The sequence below is a fragment of the Vitis riparia genome, chromosome 14 (genome assembly GCF_004353265.1).
Source record: "Vitis riparia cultivar Riparia Gloire de Montpellier isolate 1030 chromosome 14, EGFV_Vit.rip_1.0, whole genome shotgun sequence".
NCBI classification, from domain to species: domain Eukaryota; kingdom Viridiplantae; phylum Streptophyta; class Magnoliopsida; order Vitales; family Vitaceae; genus Vitis; species Vitis riparia.
In genome coordinates this window covers 4,847,471-4,866,338 of record NC_048444.1, presented here as the reverse complement: position 1 = coordinate 4,866,338, position 18,868 = coordinate 4,847,471, and the positions used below count along the sequence as shown (strand labels likewise).

At 30.7% G+C, this 18,868-nt stretch overlaps 1 protein-coding gene across 1 annotated transcript; it reads left to right on the top strand.

The window, feature by feature from the left end:
• Positions 1–1,947: 1,947 nt before the first annotated feature.
• Positions 1,948–5,445, top strand: LOC117929538 (levodione reductase). Its single transcript, XM_034849849.1, has 4 exons — positions 1,948–2,252; positions 2,340–2,539; positions 2,794–3,023; positions 4,896–5,445. Exons 1-4 carry the CDS (start codon positions 2,161–2,163, stop codon positions 5,172–5,174), a joined length of 801 nt encoding a protein of 266 aa, XP_034705740.1. The 5' UTR covers positions 1,948–2,160; the 3' UTR covers positions 5,175–5,445.
• The last annotated feature ends 13,423 nt before the right edge of the window (positions 5,446–18,868 follow it).

Sequence of the window (18,868 nt, the reverse complement as noted above, 5' to 3'; positions counted from 1 at the left end):
ATCCTTCTAGAATTTAGACAAATCAATTTGAACACTCAATTTCAAATCAATTTGATTTCTAAATCTTGTGTGCTTCAAACACGTCTATGGTATTTCCACTTCAAGGAAAGAAGGTTATCTTCCCTGCAGTTTTAGCACCTCTCAACAAATATGATATATTTTTTTTCTTTTCTGAATTTTTAAAAAATAAAATATAAAATTACAATGATTACTCTTATATATTATTTTGTTTTAAAGTTATTTGATTAAAAAGATTGTTAAAAACCTGGATTTAAAATTTTAACTTTTCATCATTCTTTAGCCTCATTTTGATAAAAATAAAATTTTTTCCCTTTTTAAAAAAATTAATTGTAAATACTTTAAATATTTATAAAAAATAAATATTTTAATTAATTGTTAATCATCACATTCACATTTTTATAATTGTTAATTTTAATTAATATTTATCCTCATTGATTTTTATTCATATTTCTTTCATTAATTTTAAATAATAAATTTATTTATAAATTATCCATATTTAAAGTATTTTAGGTACATAATATAACTATAAAAAATTTATTATAAAAAAATGGAATCATAATTCTAAAATATACTCTTATTAGTATGAATAAAGGAGACAAAAATGATTTGAAATTATAAATATGTTAACTATTTTGACTTAACATTTAAAATTAAAAATAGTTAATGTCAAGTTATTTTATCAAACACCTCTAATATAATTAATGAGTTAAATTAAGTTATTAAGAATCGTTTGATAGTAATTTTAAAAAGTATTTTTAACTCTTCTAACACTTAAAAGATAAAAAATTTTAACAATTAAAAAAATTAAAAACGTTTCCTTGAATCAATATTAAACAGACTTTAAATCAAATCAAGTCAAATCATTAAATTGATTTATCAAACAAACTCTTTATCGAATAACTCTTTTAAATTTAGACGACTTAAATTTCTAACACAATTGGGAATAGAAAAACTATAAGCAGTAGGTTGTTATAAAATTTGAAACTCTTGTAGATGATACCCAAGGCACATGGAGGCACATGGAGGACACAAATGTAGCAATATTTGATATAAAGGGAAAATGACAATACAACAGAAATGGGAAAAACAACCATCATTTCTTTTGTAAGATCAAATATGAATTTTTTTGAGAAAAGATGTGGTGTTTGTTTATTTGTGTCTTTTTTTTTTTTTTTTAATTTAAATATAAATAAAACTTAATTTAGCTTAATTATAAATATAATTTAATAATATTAAGTATTAAATGATTTATTTTTTATTATTTTATTTTTATTAAATACTAACGGGAAGATGATTATGAGGTTATGTTTTGATTATTTTAAAATGGTTATTTTTAACATTGAGTAAAAAGTTAAATATTTTATTTTTTTATTTAATAAAAAATAAATAATATGTAAGAAAAAAAAAGCTAAAAACAAAATAATATTTATTTTTTGACTTAATAGAAAAAGTCTATACTTGAGATTAAGGTAAAAAAAGTACACCATTTTAAGTAATGGTCGGAAAAGGTGGGTGAATCCGGCCGAAGTGGCTGGCTCCCAGTTCCCACCTAGCTTGTGTGGAGTCACGTGTAAAACTCGTTGCTAAAAGACTTCTTTTTTAGTGTAAACTGTAAAGAAAGAACTTTGGGGCGGCACCTGCACCGGTCAAACTTGGTCAAATGTTTAAATCATAATTAATTGTAAGATGCATTTAGTAGGTTAAGCCACCAAAAGGTACCAAATTTTGGATATAAAGCAAAGAAAGATTACAATTTACAGGGTCCAGTTATTAATTGGCGCCAACCACCGAAGCCCACAGTAATTACGCGGTGGTCGCCGTGGGGATTGGGGTTGGGGGTGGGCCAGCCCCTTCGCTACAGTCCTCTCCACGCAGGTCTTCCTTTTTAAGCGAGGTTGGCGGATCAAGCCATGGTTTTTCTTTATTTGTTAGTTTCGGGTTATTATATATATATTTTTTCCCATTGAATGGTGCAATGTTTCCCACCTCGTCTCTTAATAAAAGGCAGAAAAACCTGCTCATCCTTATTAAACACATCCCTTCAACCCACTTTTCGTCTCTGTTTGCCTTTGAGGTGTCTGAAGAGGGGAAAACCCAAAAGAAAAAAGGAAAAAAGAAGGATCAATTTTGGTTTTGGGAATGGAGAATCAAGGGAAGAAGGTCTTGGTGACCTCCAATGGGGATGAGATTTCGGCGAACATTGCTTTCCATTTAGCAAAGCGGGGTTGCAGGTTCGTCTTACTCTGTTCTTGTTGATTTGGTTTCCTGAAATTAGTTTCATGTGAACAATTGGTTTTTGTTTTTTTTTGGATAATTAGGCTGGTTTTGATGGGAAACGAGAGCGCTCTTCGGAAAATTGCCGAGGAAATAATGGGTTCTATAAAGGGTGCCGCTCCAGTGGAGGTGGTCGGAATGGATATGGAAGAGGAGAAGGAATCGGTTTTTGATGAGGCAGTGGGCAGGGCAACGATGTTGCTAGGCAAGTTGGATGCTTTGGTTCATTGCTACTCTTACGAAGGTTTGTCTAAAACTCCTGCTGAATTACAACGAACACCCATGTATTACTGTTCCACTTAAACAGAAATCAGACAGATAAAAAATTGATCATTCAATGGATACTCCTCTCCCACTCTTTTTATTTTTTATTTTTTATTTTTATGTTTCTTAGTATTTTCCAAGAAACCAAACATAGCCTGGGTGGTGGGTATTTAGTGAATTTTAGTATGAAATAATAATTTACGATCATTATTTATTTATTTATTTTTCAAATAGGGAAAATGCAAGAGCCTCTGAATTTACCTGAAGATGAGTTCAAAAAGATCGTGAAAATAAATTTCATGGCCTCATGGTACCTCTTAAAGGCTGTTGGCAAAAGATTGAAGGAGCAGAAGTCAGGAGGTTCCATTGTATTTTTGTCCTCCATAATTGGCAGCGAGAGGGGGCTCTATCAGGGGGCTGCTGCTTATGGTTCTTGTTTGGCAGGGGTGCAGCAGTTAGTTAGGGTAAGTGATCTTTTCATCCTTTTTATTTATATTCCTATTCTTTGCCAAGAATTTCCTGCCAATCATAATACATTCGCCCTTAAGATTAATATTCACAGGCTATCGATAGCAATGAACATGAACATTTCTAAATATCTTGAAGACTGAGCATTTGTGTGTTGATATTGTTTGCACTTGGAAAGCCTTCTTTCACAGGGAACAGTGTGATTTCATCTTGTTGCCTATCCAAAAAAAAAAAAAGAACGTGATTTCATCTTCTTATGCTATGTGGCTTTGCAACCTGGTTATTTCAGTATTTTGGTTGTTCATGTGTGCTTTTCTTGCTTGAAGCATTGGGTCTCTTGGGCAACACAGAAATATTATACTTGGCACCTTAGCAGATTATAGGATCCCTTAGTTGTTCTAGAGTTTGTAGTGGATCCTTACATGCCTCCAATCAGCTTCCTTTGCACTTGACCATGCTCATCCATTTTGTTTAAAATAACTGTTTTGTTTACCGATCATTCAATCTTCGGATGAGTTGCTGCTTTGTGATTATGATTCGTCAACATATATAGATTTTGAATGTAAAGTTCATAAGACTTGTCATCAGTGTCCGGTGGTAGGCAAGGATGCTCTAAGATGCTTGAAGCTTGTTTTAGCTACCTAGTTGTGTTGAGTTGTCTTCTTACCCTGAACTTTTGAATGGTGCATAGGCATGCACCTAGGTTCCTTGCTCACATAAAAACTTGTTGGTTGGGCAAGCACCAAGAGAGCAAAGAAAGTGTTAGGTATGCTTGCTAATTGGGATTTGGTTGGGGGGATTCTTTTGGGAAATGTTCTGCTGGCATTTTGGTTTGAGGGTCAGTTTCATGAGACTAAGGTGTAAAACTTATCTCAGCCAGCTGATGGTTAGGATGCTGTGAGGTAATTCTGCTGCATAAAAAAGAGCAGAATGTGGCTGGTTCCTTTGTTAATATGGAATGGTGCCTTTTGGATTTTTAGGGGACTAGAGTGGCAGGTTGAGCAAGTTCTTTACAACATGAATTTTCTTCTTTGTATTTTTGGTTGTACATCTACATAGAGTGTAATCTTTTGTAAGAATCGGGTTTTTCTGGTCAGATAAGGTTTTGCAAGTATGAAAATTATGTATGTATATTAATTGCATATATAATAGAATTACATGGTAAGTAGTTCAGTACTAGATACTGGTACTGGGTTTAATTGTTGGCACTACATGCCAGTCATATTTTTGGCACCATCACTGTGTAAAATCTCAAACAGACCTGCATGTATAGGTCCTATGTGAATATGCAGGTTTAAGGGCATGTGCATGTATCCATACCTGAACACAGAGGGAGTGTTCTTAACCTCCGAAGGAAAGTAAAAAAAGAAGAGAATATGAAAGGCTTTAAGCCCAATGGTCTTCAAGGCTTTAATACATGTTTACTCAGTTAAGTTTAAGTTGAGCCCACTACATATATAGTGTGAGAAACTTCTCCTAACTGATGTGGAATACCACAAAATAAATCCTTTTGAGCCTCAAACTCTTGAGTCTGCAATTGGCACAAGTCTTTACATTTTGAAGTTGTAATCTTGTGGGATGTTCTTCTAAGGTTTTGTTTCTAGGTGATTTTGGGTTTACCTTTAAGCAACACCTTGAGGCATGGGCCTCAACACCCATTTGTAATACCACCTATGATGCTTTGTATTGTATCTTAAGGTTGTAATTTGCAAAAGAAACTAAGCAGTAGGATTAAGAATCCCTGATTGTTTTGGATATAATCTAGCCTTTTATCATTATAACACATGGGAAAAAAATTGCAGTTTTTCTAAATCATCAATTTCTTCAGTAGCGTTATTTGTATTGATATCTCTGGTTATTATTTTCAGCATGCAGCTCTGGAGATTGGAAAATACCAGATCAGGGTCAATGCAATTGCCCGTGGCTTGCACTTGGATGATGAATTTCCATTGTCAGTTGGGAAGGAGAGGGCAGAGAAGTTGGTGAAAGACGCAGCACCACTCCACAGGTGGCTTGATGTCAAAAATGATCTGGCATCGACAGTCATCTATTTAGTCAGTGATGGGTCGCGGTACATGACTGGGACCACCATATTTGTTGATGGGGCTCAGTCTCTGGTAAGGCCGAGGATGAGGTCTTATATGTGATTCATATTTTCCCAGCACATCTTCAGGAAAGCGCAGTAGGAATCATGTGTCGACCTCAAGTACTTGTGTTGAATACTAGTTCAGATACTCTGCAATTGTCCAACATCTGTTATGATCTGTAATAATTTTGGGGCCTCCAAATTTCATTGATTACTCTGCAATGGCAGTTCATCTGATGTTCTAGCACCTTCATGGTTACATTGTTACCAATTATTTATGAACACATCCAGCAATAAAATTGAAATAGATGAATGGCCTGATCTTGAAACAAGCCTCAGAGGTGTGAAACCAGACATTGCTGCTTTTGTTTTTCTCCTGCTAAGCACACACACCATACCTACCCCAACTTGCAGCATATGGGGTTGGGATGAAAAGGGCACCATGACAGTTGATTTTCAATTTTTTTCTTCTTGTAGGCGTGCTAGATGCATAGTTTCAAAAACTTGTGAGAATCCGCCAGGAAAATCAATGTCTCTTGTTTGATTGTGATAAAAACAAGGACCATGGTCGATGGAAAATTCGTGATTAGTTGATTGACAGGGAAATGGGTAAAAAATTTCATCATAGATTAGTTGATTGATGGTGAAGTTGGGTAAAAAAATTCATTAGAGATTAGTTGATTGATGGTGAAGGGTAAGACTATTCTGTTTGAATAATTGTCACATGTTTTAATATTTCGATATTTGTTTAAAATAAAATATATATTATATTATAATATTTATTATTAAAAAAGAAAATCAAGTCATTTTTTAATTTTAAATATAACATATAATTTTTTTATTTATTATGATATTATTCAGTATATAAAAATAATTTATATATTCAATAAAACATGTATTAGCATTATTTTACAATAATTTTATACATATTTTTTTAACTACAAATTATATTTTTTAATCAGTTTTTTTAAAATAAGTATTATAAAAAAGAAAAAAAAAACAAAGAATAAATTTATGATATATATTAAAAAAAATATAAGAAAGAAGTTGGATAAGATGTCATGTTTATCGTGTCCCATAATCAATCAAATATAGATTAATATATATTATTTTATTTTTATCTTACATCATAGTATATTTAAAGTCTATTTGACAAAAACGTTTTTAATTTAAAAAACATTCTCGAAAAGAAATTAAAGATTTAAAAAACATTCTCAAAAAGAAATTAAAGATTTGACGAAACATAAAAAATGACTTATAAGGCTATTAAAAAAATTTCTTTCACTAAAAATATTTCAAATAAAAATATGATCAAATGTATCCTAACAAAATATTTGAGAAGGATCAAGGAAATGGGTTTGTGCCGCTGTCCATTCAAATTCATGTAGAATTTCTCGATTCATTTCCAAAATTGATGAGGTTTGAAATTTTTCGTTCTAAACCCAGTAGTGAGCAGTAAGGACCAGATTTTCAACTATTTTTGGTGTTCCTCCAAGCTTTTTGGCATCACAAAGCACATAAATAAAACAGGAGAGTCGATTAAATGACATAAAAAGGATGTCGGAATATTATAATCAGAAGAAAAGAAAGTTGGGTTCGATGGCACTGAAGATGAAGATGAATCATAACGTGTGGATTGCGGTTACCCGTCAATGGGGACGAACTGCAAGTTCCTTTCCATAGTTTGAATTCCGCAAAGCATCTAGACCCACTTGAATTCAAATCAAAAGTAAATTTCTATCTCCCCGACCTCCATCCATTTATTTTCTCCCCCACCACTCCCATCACCCCTTCACACCAATCCTCCAATCAGGCACATCTCGTGGCTGCTCCTCAACTACTTGTCCGTCCGACACATCATGCTTTGACAAATTTCCCCAACATGGTTATCAATTATCATCATCATTTCTTGAAGGGGAGGCCGCCTGATTGATTGACTCTCATGGGTGTGTTCCCCATTTTTCAAAGTTCCCCTCCCTTTGAATTTTGCTTTACTTCCCAGAAATCCACTCCCCACTCCCAAATCGAGGCTCCATGAATCCCCCCATTCATTTTTGTTGTATCTCTTTCCTTCTCTTGACTCTTGAAATTACTTTTAAGCATGTAACTTTCATGTGACATAAAATAACGGTAAAAAAATAATTTTAAATAATAAATAAAAATAATTATTTTATTTAAATTTATATATATATTTTTTATTTCATAATTTTTATTGTTATCCGAACTTCTTTTACTCTAATTATAATTTATAAGAATAAATATATTAATTTAATAATTTAAAATTAATTTTATCAAATAAACTTAATACTTAAAATAATAAATTTTAAATTAATAATTTAAATATAATTTAAATTATTAAATAATAATATTAATTTTACTAGAGGCCGACAGAATGTCTTCTATTGTAACTGAATATGTCCATTGTTTTAATTATTTTCTTCAATGTTTATTTAGGTGTAGAGCCCATCAATTATTCAAATTTTATAAATCAAAAGTAGAAGCATCAAGCAAGTGACCCATGTCAAGTGGCTACAAAAAAAAAAAAGGTAGTTGGGCACGCACGTGTTCAAACTTTCAGAGCTGGGCATTTGAGAATTGGGATGACGTGGGATTTAGAAAAAGATATATTATTAAATTTTTTTAAAATAAGTTTTATATTCACACCTTCCATTTCCTATCCTTCAAAGCATGCCCCTCGTCAGCATTACCATTTGGCCTTCCTTTGTTAGACTTTTCCACCACCCATCAGGAACTTGGACTGGAACTTTCTCCCTCGTATGACCTACTTTCAAATTTGTACACATTGGATCATCATGATGTTCTTCTTATAAAATATCAAAGTCTCACCTCCTTACGTGTGTTAATTTTTTAAACGTTGTTAATCCTAAGAAGTACTTCTCATACTTTCCAAACCCAGGTGTTTTACGATGATCAGACCGAAATTGCATGTTTCCACCGGCCAACTGAATCCATCAAGCTAAACAATCAAAGGAAAGAATGGTTTCATTGGCCCCTGGTTTTAGAGGAGGAATTGGGCATGAGTAGGCCAAGGCAAAAAAGGACACATTTTTCAAGTCACGTGGAGCATGACTTCCAGCCTTTTCTCACATGCGACGCAAGGTTTGAAATTTCTAACCTAAGACATTTCTTTCAAATGATTTTTTAGGATCAGCCAACATAAATCACGAGAAAAGTTCGATTATTTCTAAAGAGATTGACATTATAAGGAAAAGGAGGATGTATGACAAAGTCCATATTCGGTAATCACTACTCTCATAAGGGACAATGCTCTCATTTCATTTTGCAAGAAAATGAGTTGTTCATTAGCCTTGGAAAGGAGGATTTTTGGAACAAATAAAAGTTACTGATATTTTAATATAATTTGTTTTTGCTCGATTTTATAGATGTCTAATTTATTTCAACATTGCTATTATTGGCATTTTGCTTGGTTAAGTACATTGAATATAGTTTGGGCATGTGAAGATGCATAAAAGGCACAAGTCATGAATTTGGACATTTCAATAGAAGTTGTCATGTATCATCTTCCATAAAGTGAAATAATTTGTTTAATCATTAGAATTGGATTTTGAAGTAGATGTGCTAGTTTTATGAGTCATATATCGACATGGACCTACGAAGATACATGTCATAAACATGTAATTTCTCTAACTACTATGTTATACATGATTTTAATATCGAGAGACCATTGATTTAATATTAAATTAATAATTACTTATAATTTATATATGACTGAGATCCTTAAATGATTATATATTTTTATTGACTTGGATGATTCCATTAAGTTAGAATTTAAGACAATTATATTCTCTTGAGTAATCTCAAGGACAATGATACAACTTAATCCATAACCATGATGTCATAAGCTAATTCCATTTACGTCTCTTAAAGTTTCAACTAAATGCACTTATCCTTCATTAGTCTAAAGTTTCATCAAATATAATATCGTATCATTTTTATTTATTATTTTTACTCATTTTTCTTCTTACTCAAAATAAGAGAGGTATTGGAAGAAATTTCAAACTCATGAGAACTAAGTGTATTTAACCAAATCTTGAGATAAGATGTATGAAATCAATCCTAATTCTATTAAGTTAAAATTTGATACTTATACCAAGGGGCATAGATATATTAATTAATCATGGAAATAAAGTTGATGTATAACTCAAGGAATAAAGATAGAATTCAGATGGTGGATGACAAATTCCAATTTGATGTGTGGATATGAGTTTACGAAGAATATCATGCAATGATATAGTTGGTTGTCGACAAAACATTTACTCATCCATTGTTATTATAATTTTCATAGAATTTTGGAGTGTAATAAATCTTCTTTATTGGAGTGAAATTTAATTATGTAATTTTTATAAAATTATTCTATGGTAGTAAGTTATTTTATGGGTTCTAATGGTTCCATTCGAACTATTTAATTAAGCAATCGGGAAATTAGGGTGCATCATGTGGTCTTGAGTGCACCATGAGGGCCATGACCAAGGTGAGATCATTGAGGGTAGTTTAGTTTTTAAGGTCTATATAAGAGAATTTATATTTGTATGCACCTAATTACTCTACACACCCATTTTAAAACATTAATTTTATTAGCACATCCACCCAAAATTTTTTAATATACCTAAAATACCCCTTTATTATTCTCTTCCATAGTCATCCTCTTCCTTCTCTCAATTTCTTCCTTCTTCTCTCGATTTTTAGTCTCAATAACAAACCCTACGGCAAAATCCTTTCTTTGAAGTATATTCGTTAAAAAAAAAAAAAACATTCAGTTGGAAAGAAAATTTAGATCTTATGATTTATGTAAATTTTAAGTGTTTGTAGGATATATGCAAGGCCTCGACAATCTTCCTTTAAGAAAATTTCTTCAACAAAACCAACTTTTGTTCTCTCCTGTCGCATTGTCTAGTTGAAACCCTGAAACTTCTACTCTATAACATAGCAAACTTGGCTACCTATATTGTCTCCAAAATTCTAAGTCTCTGTAGTCTTCCTTACATAATCAAGAGTAATTCTATGTGTACATCTTGTTAAATTCCATGTGTACATCTTGTCAAATGGCTAAAAGTCGTACATTTCCTTGCATAATCAAGAGTAATTCCACGTGTGCATCATGTCAAATAGCTAAAAGTCATATATTTCCTTGCATAATCAAGAGTAATTCCACGTGTGCATCATGTCAAATGGCTAAAAGTCATATATTTCCTTGTATAATCAAGAGTAATAATTCCATGTGTGCATCTTGTCAATATATTACCTTTTGTTGCTTGACAATCAAACTCAATAAAACCATTCAGTTTAATGCATTTAGACTAAAGGGGTCTTTCTCCTCTAGTTTCTATCAACGATGCAAAATATTTTTTATTATTCATAGATGATTGTATATGTTTTTGTTGGCTATATCTATGGTGTTCAAAAGTGAAACTTTTTCATTCTTCTTAAGGTTTAAAGAATTAGTTGAAAATTAGCTTGATGCCACAATAAAAGTCATGCAAACAGAGTTTTTTTTTTTTTTTTACATGTTTTTATAATGTTTTGAGCTAATTGAAAATGAGGAGAATACTTTGGTAACTTTTGCATTGTCCACAAGTCTACAAATTGTGAAAATTGGTTTTTAGAATTATTTTAAAAAACATTCCTAAACATGATCTTATATTCCTTCATCAGTCTCTTAGTGGACTCCTTTTTATGAAAGACAATGAGGTGAATTTGAAATGGGTCCCCCATCCCAACCAATCCCCTTTTTTAAAAATAATTTCCTCATTAAAAAAATTAAATGAGATGGGGCGAGATGGGTAAGTGAATTTCCCATATCCGTCCTACCTAACTTTATTTATTTATTTATTTTTAATTTTTTGAAACTCTTTTTTAAAATTATTATTTAAATTTTTTATTATATTAAAATAAATATATTTTATAAATAATTAAAATATTATAATTTTTATAACTTATTTTATTGAAAAGTAATTTTTTTATCATATATATTAAAAATAGGAAACAAAAATTAAATTAATTATTATTATTAATTTTATATATAATCAGGGTGGGACAAAGGCAAAATAAGGCAATATCGAAACCCACTTTGAGTTTTTTAAAAAAATCCCAAACTTACCCTTAACTCATTTATTTAAATTTCAAACTCATCCTATTAGCGGTGAGGTGAGACGGGTACCCGAGAAGACTCGTCCCATTACCATCCCTACTCTTTTTGTCCATCACAAAAGTGAGCAACCTTAGAAAGGATTTAACATGTTTTTTCCTTTATCTAGGTAAGAATATTTGGATTACTTCATTCCAAACCCAAAAAATCAATAGGATTCATGAAATTAACTTCATAGGGATACTAGATCTAGGTAATAAAAGCATTATAATCATAAAACTTAGATCCAAGTACTCAAAAATATTCTCTTGATTTGAATGTTCTTAGATCAATTTTAATTAATGAGACCGATGATGTAGATTTCAATACCTTGTGATTTTTTGCTCGATGACCCTCTCTTAGAACTTAGCATATGAAAATGATGAAATTCTCTCTATAGGGATGGAAGCTATGACTTTCTCTCTCTCTCTCTCTCTCTCTCTCTCTCTCTCTCTCTCCCTAGAAGACAAAATAATTAAAGTGTTTTACCTTAAACTCTTAGGAGGTTTATATTTATAATCTTTCATGTGAGTTTAAGTGACTTGAATCCATCTTGAGCTTGAATTACTTAATCTAGCTTATAGAGTTCCAATTAATTAATTACCCAATTCATAAAAACCATTCATAAGTTTTGGTGGAATCTTATATATTTACCAAAATGCTCTTATGTACATATGAATAAAGAACCCAAATATCCTTCAAACAATATGCCATCAAGGAATATGAGATCAAGTGGATACCATTGGGGCCCATAGGAAAATATTGGCTCTCTTAAAATCTAATTTTAAAGTTGACTTAACATCCCATTATAAAGAGTTAATTGTACTTCAAGATCCTATTATATTAAATTGAGATATAAAGCTTAGGTTTGTGACCTACAAACAACTGTATTATGAATTGGTGGCCATATTCTAACAAGTTGAAAGCTACCAACCTGCTATTATGTGATTAAGTGACATTCTCTAGCTTCACATGAGTAAATGCCAAAAAAATTCTAGTTAAGAAATTAATATAACCATAGTTTGCATGATTAGTTGTTCTTAAGACCATTCAAGGGACACCCTATCTCAAACCTATTAGATATAATGATGCATTTCTTGAGAATACCTGTTGCCACTTGCCTTAATCAATAGTAACATAATTTGTAGGGATTATATGATTACTTTAAACTTTTACTTGTTGGTCAAAGCCGTTAAAAACCTCAATGCTAACTTAATATTCCCTCAACATTAAGAACTTATGCAATATAATAGCTTTGTGATGTCATAATTCCCTAATAGCCAATGTCATGACTCACCATAGGTTTTGTTGAATATATAATCATACAAACTAGTGCATGGTGGGATAGAGCCCTATAAAACATGACATTATATCGTAGTTTTAGATTTATTAATAAATTTATTTATTTATGTTTCTTGTTTACTTTACTATCTCATATGTATTAATTGGTTATTTGAGTATACATGTCTATATCACTTGCATTGTATATGACCTAGATGCATTAGAAGTTGGATAGAGAATACAAATCATGGGTTCCTTGAAAGATGATAAATTGTTTATAGTTGGCTCATAGATTTGGACAATTTAGTAGAAACTATAGTGCACCTCTTTTTAATTAGAGAGATGGTTTATCTCAGTCGTAGGGATGAGTTTCCCATTGTGAGTGTACTAGTATACGATTACACATTGGATAAGACTTAGGATGAATTATGATATAAGACTATTGATTGTCACGATTCACCAAGCTACTATAATGCATAGACTTTTAACCTTAAGAGGATATTGAGTCTGCGCCAAAATCAACAAGAGATTTTATTTTATGGGTGAAACTCTAATGTGGTCATATATTCCTATGGATTGGGTCACTATTGATAGAGATTGGTGACAAATTCTTAATAGAGACATTATGATATCTTATGAGAGTAAGATAATATGCCCTCTTGTGTGATCCAAAGAACATATAATTTAGAAGACTATGGTCATAACATTTCCTTAGTGGAAATTTGACATATGCTCATAAGAGTTAGAGTATATTAATTGTTCACATAATAAGTGAATTTGTAACTCAATGATTGAAGAGGTAATCTTGATAGGTGATAACACTATCTTGTTAGATTATGGATAACAGTTCACGAGGGGTTTACATGCAGTGGATAGAAGGACACGAATCCAAGGTTTGTCTTGTTGTAATTACATAGAATACTGAAGTGCAATTGAGTCTCTTTAATGCAAGTCATTCCTCTTGTTAGGAGGTAGTACACTATACCCTTAGATGGATTGCCCAAGTTTATGAACTGCCTATGAGTGACGTCCCTATTTACAAGTAACTCATGATTTGAATTTTTTGCACAACTCCTCATACATCTAAGTCATGTGCAAAGCAAGTGATGAAAGCTTGAATGCTCAATATACATGCATAAATAATATAGTGAATGGAAAATCACAATCATAATATAAATAATAATGAAATTCATTTATTATTACATCATATCATGCTTGTAAGGGTTCTATCCTAACAAAACAAATCTCTTAAGCTAGCTCTACAAGCTTGGTATATCAAGTAATTGGCTATGTCTTTGCTTTAATGAGGTTTTCCTGATTCTGGATCAGATTCTTCAATGTTTGTCTATGTAGGTGACATTATTGTTACAAGAACAAATTCAGTCTTAATTCAAGAGCTTTTTTAGGTTACTTTATGAGATCTTAGTAAACCAAATTCTTTTTTTAGGAATTGAGGTCACAAGATTATAATTGACACTTTACTTGAGTCAAGCCAACTATGTTCAAAATTTATTAGAAAAGGTTGATATGTTTTTTGCCAAGCCTATGTGTACACCCATGTTATAAGGAAACCTAGACTACTCCATTCCTTGGCCTTGGATCTCATAGGGTGTATGCAATTATTCCCAGGGTTTTCTAGATCTAACAACAAGAGAAAAATATGGTTAAAAGAAAAAAAAACTATAATGATTGTAGATCTAGAGATTTTGAGTGACATAATAGTGATATGGATATTCCTAGATCTAATCCAATATGATGAAGTAAACTATAAGCAACATAGATTTTGTACACCCAAGGATCTTCTGTTTAATCTCTCTTTTTACGAATTATGACACAAGAAAATGGTAGACTTATCTAAAGAGAGACTAAGGTTTTCTTTTTTAGTGTCTGAAAGATAACGATGCAAAAGTGAAACCTTAAACCTCTAAGGGGGTTTGTATAGGTTTTTTGGTAGGCTTAAGTGTATGATTTGAGTAGCATTTCTTCCATTTTACTTTTTACTTTAAAATCTGTTTTTTTTTTTTTTTATTGATTCATTTTTTTTACATTATGGTAATTTTAAGTGAACTAATCCTAAAAATTAAACAATATTTGATCTTTCAAAGGTTTGAGTGAAAGAAAATAGAGAAGAAAAAATTTAAAGAAATTAAGAAAAAGAATATGAAGAAAATTTATAAATTTTTTTCATATTTGATTGTTTATATATGAAAAGGTTGAGGAAAAGAAAATTAAATTGTTGAAGAATATACCTTTTTCAAAATTTCTTCAACTTTATTTGAGGAAAATAGGGAGAAAAATCTTTTAGTATTTCTCTTTTAGTTCCTTAGCATTTTTTTCTCCTATTTTTTTTCAATGGCATTTAAATATAAGAAAATAATTTTATTTAACAATTTTTTCCTTTCCTAGGTACCTTTCAAAAACCAAATACATATATTTGAAATTACTCTATTGGTGAAGACAATTAAAGTTTTGAAATTAGATTAAAGACATTGTTTTAATTTAACAATGTAAATTAAAATTTTAAGATTAGATTAAAGTTATTGTTTAAAGTTGAAAATGTATATAGAGTTAATTATTTTGCAAGTGAATGGACATAATTATATTATTTGGTTTTATATATAGTGTCCCTAATCTAATGAAGTGAATCCTATCAATATCTTAAAATTACCTCTACTATCCTCAAGTCTCATATCCTCTTATTATATGATCAACTAACATACTCTAACTTATTAAGAGCATGTGTCAAATTCCACTAAGGGAATTAATGTGACCACATATTTCATGATAAAAAATCTTTAGGATCACCCAATGGGATATATTGTCTCAAACCTATAAGATATCATGATACCTATCTCAATAATACCTATTATCATATGCCTTAATCAATAGTAAACCCAATCCATAAAGAATATTTCACCACCTTAATGTCTCATTTGTAGGTCAAAGTCATTGAAAACTTTAATACTAACTCAATATTCTCTCAAGGTTGAGAGTTCATGCAAAATAATAACTTGGTGAAGTTATGACTATTCGTTAACCAATGTCATCATTCATCGTAAGTCTTGTCCAATGTACAACTATACACATTAGTGTATTCGTCATAGGAAATCCATCCCGATGACCAAGACATGTCATTCCTCTAATTAAGAGGTAATGCATAATAACATTAGATGGATTGCCTAAGTCCATAAATTAGTTATAACAAGCCATCAACTTGTGCGAAACTCATGAAATGGATATTTTGTGCAACTCCTATTGTATTCAAATCATGTACAATGCCTAAATAGGATAGTAAAAGAGAAAATTGGAATCATTGTGTATAAATAATGATAAAATCCATTTATTGTTACATCATGTTATAATTTTAAGGGCTTTATCCTAACAATGTTATTTTTAATGAAAATGGTTTTCCATTTTATAAAACCAAACATTGCATTGTAGTTTTTTCTAGTGATGAAATCATTATTATCTTATTGATTCTCATAGCACAAAATTCTTTTTGTTTGCGTTATATGGAAACTATTCTTGAAAATAATTTTTTATTTTTTGAACAATAATAGTTTTCTCACTCAGAAACCATGTTTAGTTAATAGTTTTTTTAGAATTTATTTTGAAAATAAGTTGTTTTTTAGAATAAATTTGAGATTGTTTTAATTTTTTTTATAACATGTTAAGAAATAATTGAAAAAATGGAGAATATTTGGAGAAATTTAATTTTCATTATACATATGTGTATAATACCTTTATGGTGAATAAGTAAAGAAAACTATTTTTTCATATTGAAGTTTCCAAACAAAATTTTGTTCTTGAAAACAATTGAGAAATATTCTTAAAAACTGTTTTTGAAAATATTCTCAAACATGCTTTATTATTCTTCCATCATTCTCATAGTCGACCTCTTCCTTGGCCATCATAAACTTGTTTATTCTAAATATTGGTGTTGGTGTTGTGCAAAATTCTTCATCTCATCTTGTTGTAAGCTCTTAGCTTTCTTTCATTCCTTCAAATAATAATCTTGAACTAGTATGAGTTACTGATTTAGCCTCTTTTGATCTATTATTCATAAAAATGCTTCCAATACCAATGTTCATCCCATGCAAAGTAGCCCCAAAGTTGAGATTTATAAACTAAAAGCCTTTATTTCCTTTACTAACTTCATTTTTGAGTTTCAAGAGAAACCAAAAGCTTTTAAACATGTAATTATTTCCAATCCTAATTAGCAAAAAGTAATGAAAGCAAAGTTTGATCCTTTAACCCATAATAATACTTGCTTTAGTTGATTATCCACTTGGTGTTCACCCAATTGGCTGCAAACAAGTATATAAGTCGAAATACAAGTTAGATGAAAGTATGGACAAGTACAAAGCATGACTAGTAGCGAAAGACTTCAATCAAGTCGAGGGGGTTGACTATTTTAAGACCTTTATCCATATAGTTAAGCCTTCTACTATTTGGATTGTGTTAACCATAGTGCTCTCTAAATTTCTAAGGCAGCGAACTCAATGGATTTAGTTATAATGATCCTGCCATTGTGAAAAAAATATGCTAGATATGCTTAATTAGGTGAAAATTTTGAATTAGATCATGCAATACCACAACTTTAGTGGTTAGATGTCCATAATGCATTTTTTTTAATAGTGATTTAAAGGAAATAGTTTTCATGATTCAACCCTAAGGGTTTATTGATGCATCCTATCCTACAAAAGTTGCACAATAAACAAAACTCTTTATGGTCTTAAGCTAGCTCCACCAACTTCATATATCAAATAATTGGTCATATCTTTGCCTCATTGGGGTTTTCATGGTTCCAAATTAGATTATTCCATGTTTGTTTACAAAAAAACATAGTGATATCATCATTCTTCTTCTCAATGTAGATGATATTCTTATCATAATAAATAATTCAATTTTAATTCAAAACCTTATTTCTTTTATCAATGATGGCTTTGCTCTACGAGATCTTTGTAAACTAAATTATGATTTTAGGAATTGAGGCCATAAGATCAAGATTACACTTTCCTTGAGTCGAGCCAATACATTTTTGATTTATTAGAAAAAGGTTGATATACTTTAAGCTGGCCTATGCATATACCTATGTCATCTAGTACACCAATTTCCCTATATGAGGGCAGTCCCTTGTCATGTGTCACACATTATGGAAGTCTTGTTGGTGCCCTAGAATATTTCACTTTGACAATACATGATATTAATTACTTCATCAATAAGATATCCTAGTTCTTACATAACCTTATTAATTGTCACTAGCAAGGCTTAACGCTTATACATTGATGCTTGAAAGGGGCAATCAACACGCTTTCACCACAAGCTGATCCTCAACTAGCCTACTTGTTTATACTAGCTTGGTCGGTGCCGTTGATGATAAACTCAACACTATTGGCTATTGTGTTTATCTTTATTCTTATCTTATGGTCCTTTAACAATCACAAGGTTGTCTCTTGGTCTTTAACTAAAGTTAAGTACAAAGGTTTAGCAAATTCATGAGTAGTTTTAGTGGATTTCAATATATTTTGCAAGGATTATCTTTGCCTTCGACTCTACCACCATCACTCCTATGTGATAATATCAATGTAATCTATCTTTTGATCAATCCTATTCTACATTTAAGGACTAAACATGAGGAGGTCGCCTATATCTCATTTTCTTTACATGAGACCCTAAACTCATTGTCCTTTGGAGATAATGAGCTTGAATGGGGATGTTAGGAAACAAAGCAATGTTTATATTTTTATTTCAGTTAGATTGTTTGTTAGTCATAATTAGTTAGAAGTTAACTTATGTATAATTATCTTTTATAGTGGGGTGATTGTGACTAATCTCTATCATCCAAAAACCTTTATATGTAAGTACTATAAATACTCTTAGTAATGGCATGTGAGTTGCATTCCTTCTATTATATTTTTCACTTCAAACTCTATTATGCTTTCTTTCATTCACTCATTTTTTGTACACTATCATTTCTAAGTGGATTAGTCTAAAAACTTAACTTATGATTGATTTTTGAAAATTTTGAGAGAAAAAAATAGAGAAGAAAAAAAAAGATGAAAAAAAATATACAATTTCTTTTATTTAATTGTTTATGGAAAAATTGAAGGAAAGAAAAGTAAAGTACTGAAGAACAAAGTTTTGTCAAAATTTTCTCACATTTATTTAAGGAAAATAGTGAAAAAATATTTTAATATTTCATTTTCTCTTTCCTTAGTATTTTTTCTTTCATTTTTCTTGATTATATCTAGATATAAGAAAATAATTTTATCAAAACTAAATACATATATATTTGAAATTAATAT

Bases quoted from the DNA above. Each gene is read 5' to 3' on its own strand.
- LOC117929538 (XM_034849849.1), top strand. From the start codon at position 2,161: ATGGAGAATCAAGGGAAGAAGGTCTTGGTGACCTCCAATGGGGATGAG. The intron at 2,540-2,793 runs GTTTGTCTAAAA...TTTTTCAAATAG, and splicing joins TCATTGCTACTCTTACGAAG to GGAAAATGCAAGAGCCTCTG. The intron at 3,024-4,895 runs GTAAGTGATCTT...TATTATTTTCAG, and splicing joins GGGTGCAGCAGTTAGTTAGG to CATGCAGCTCTGGAGATTGG.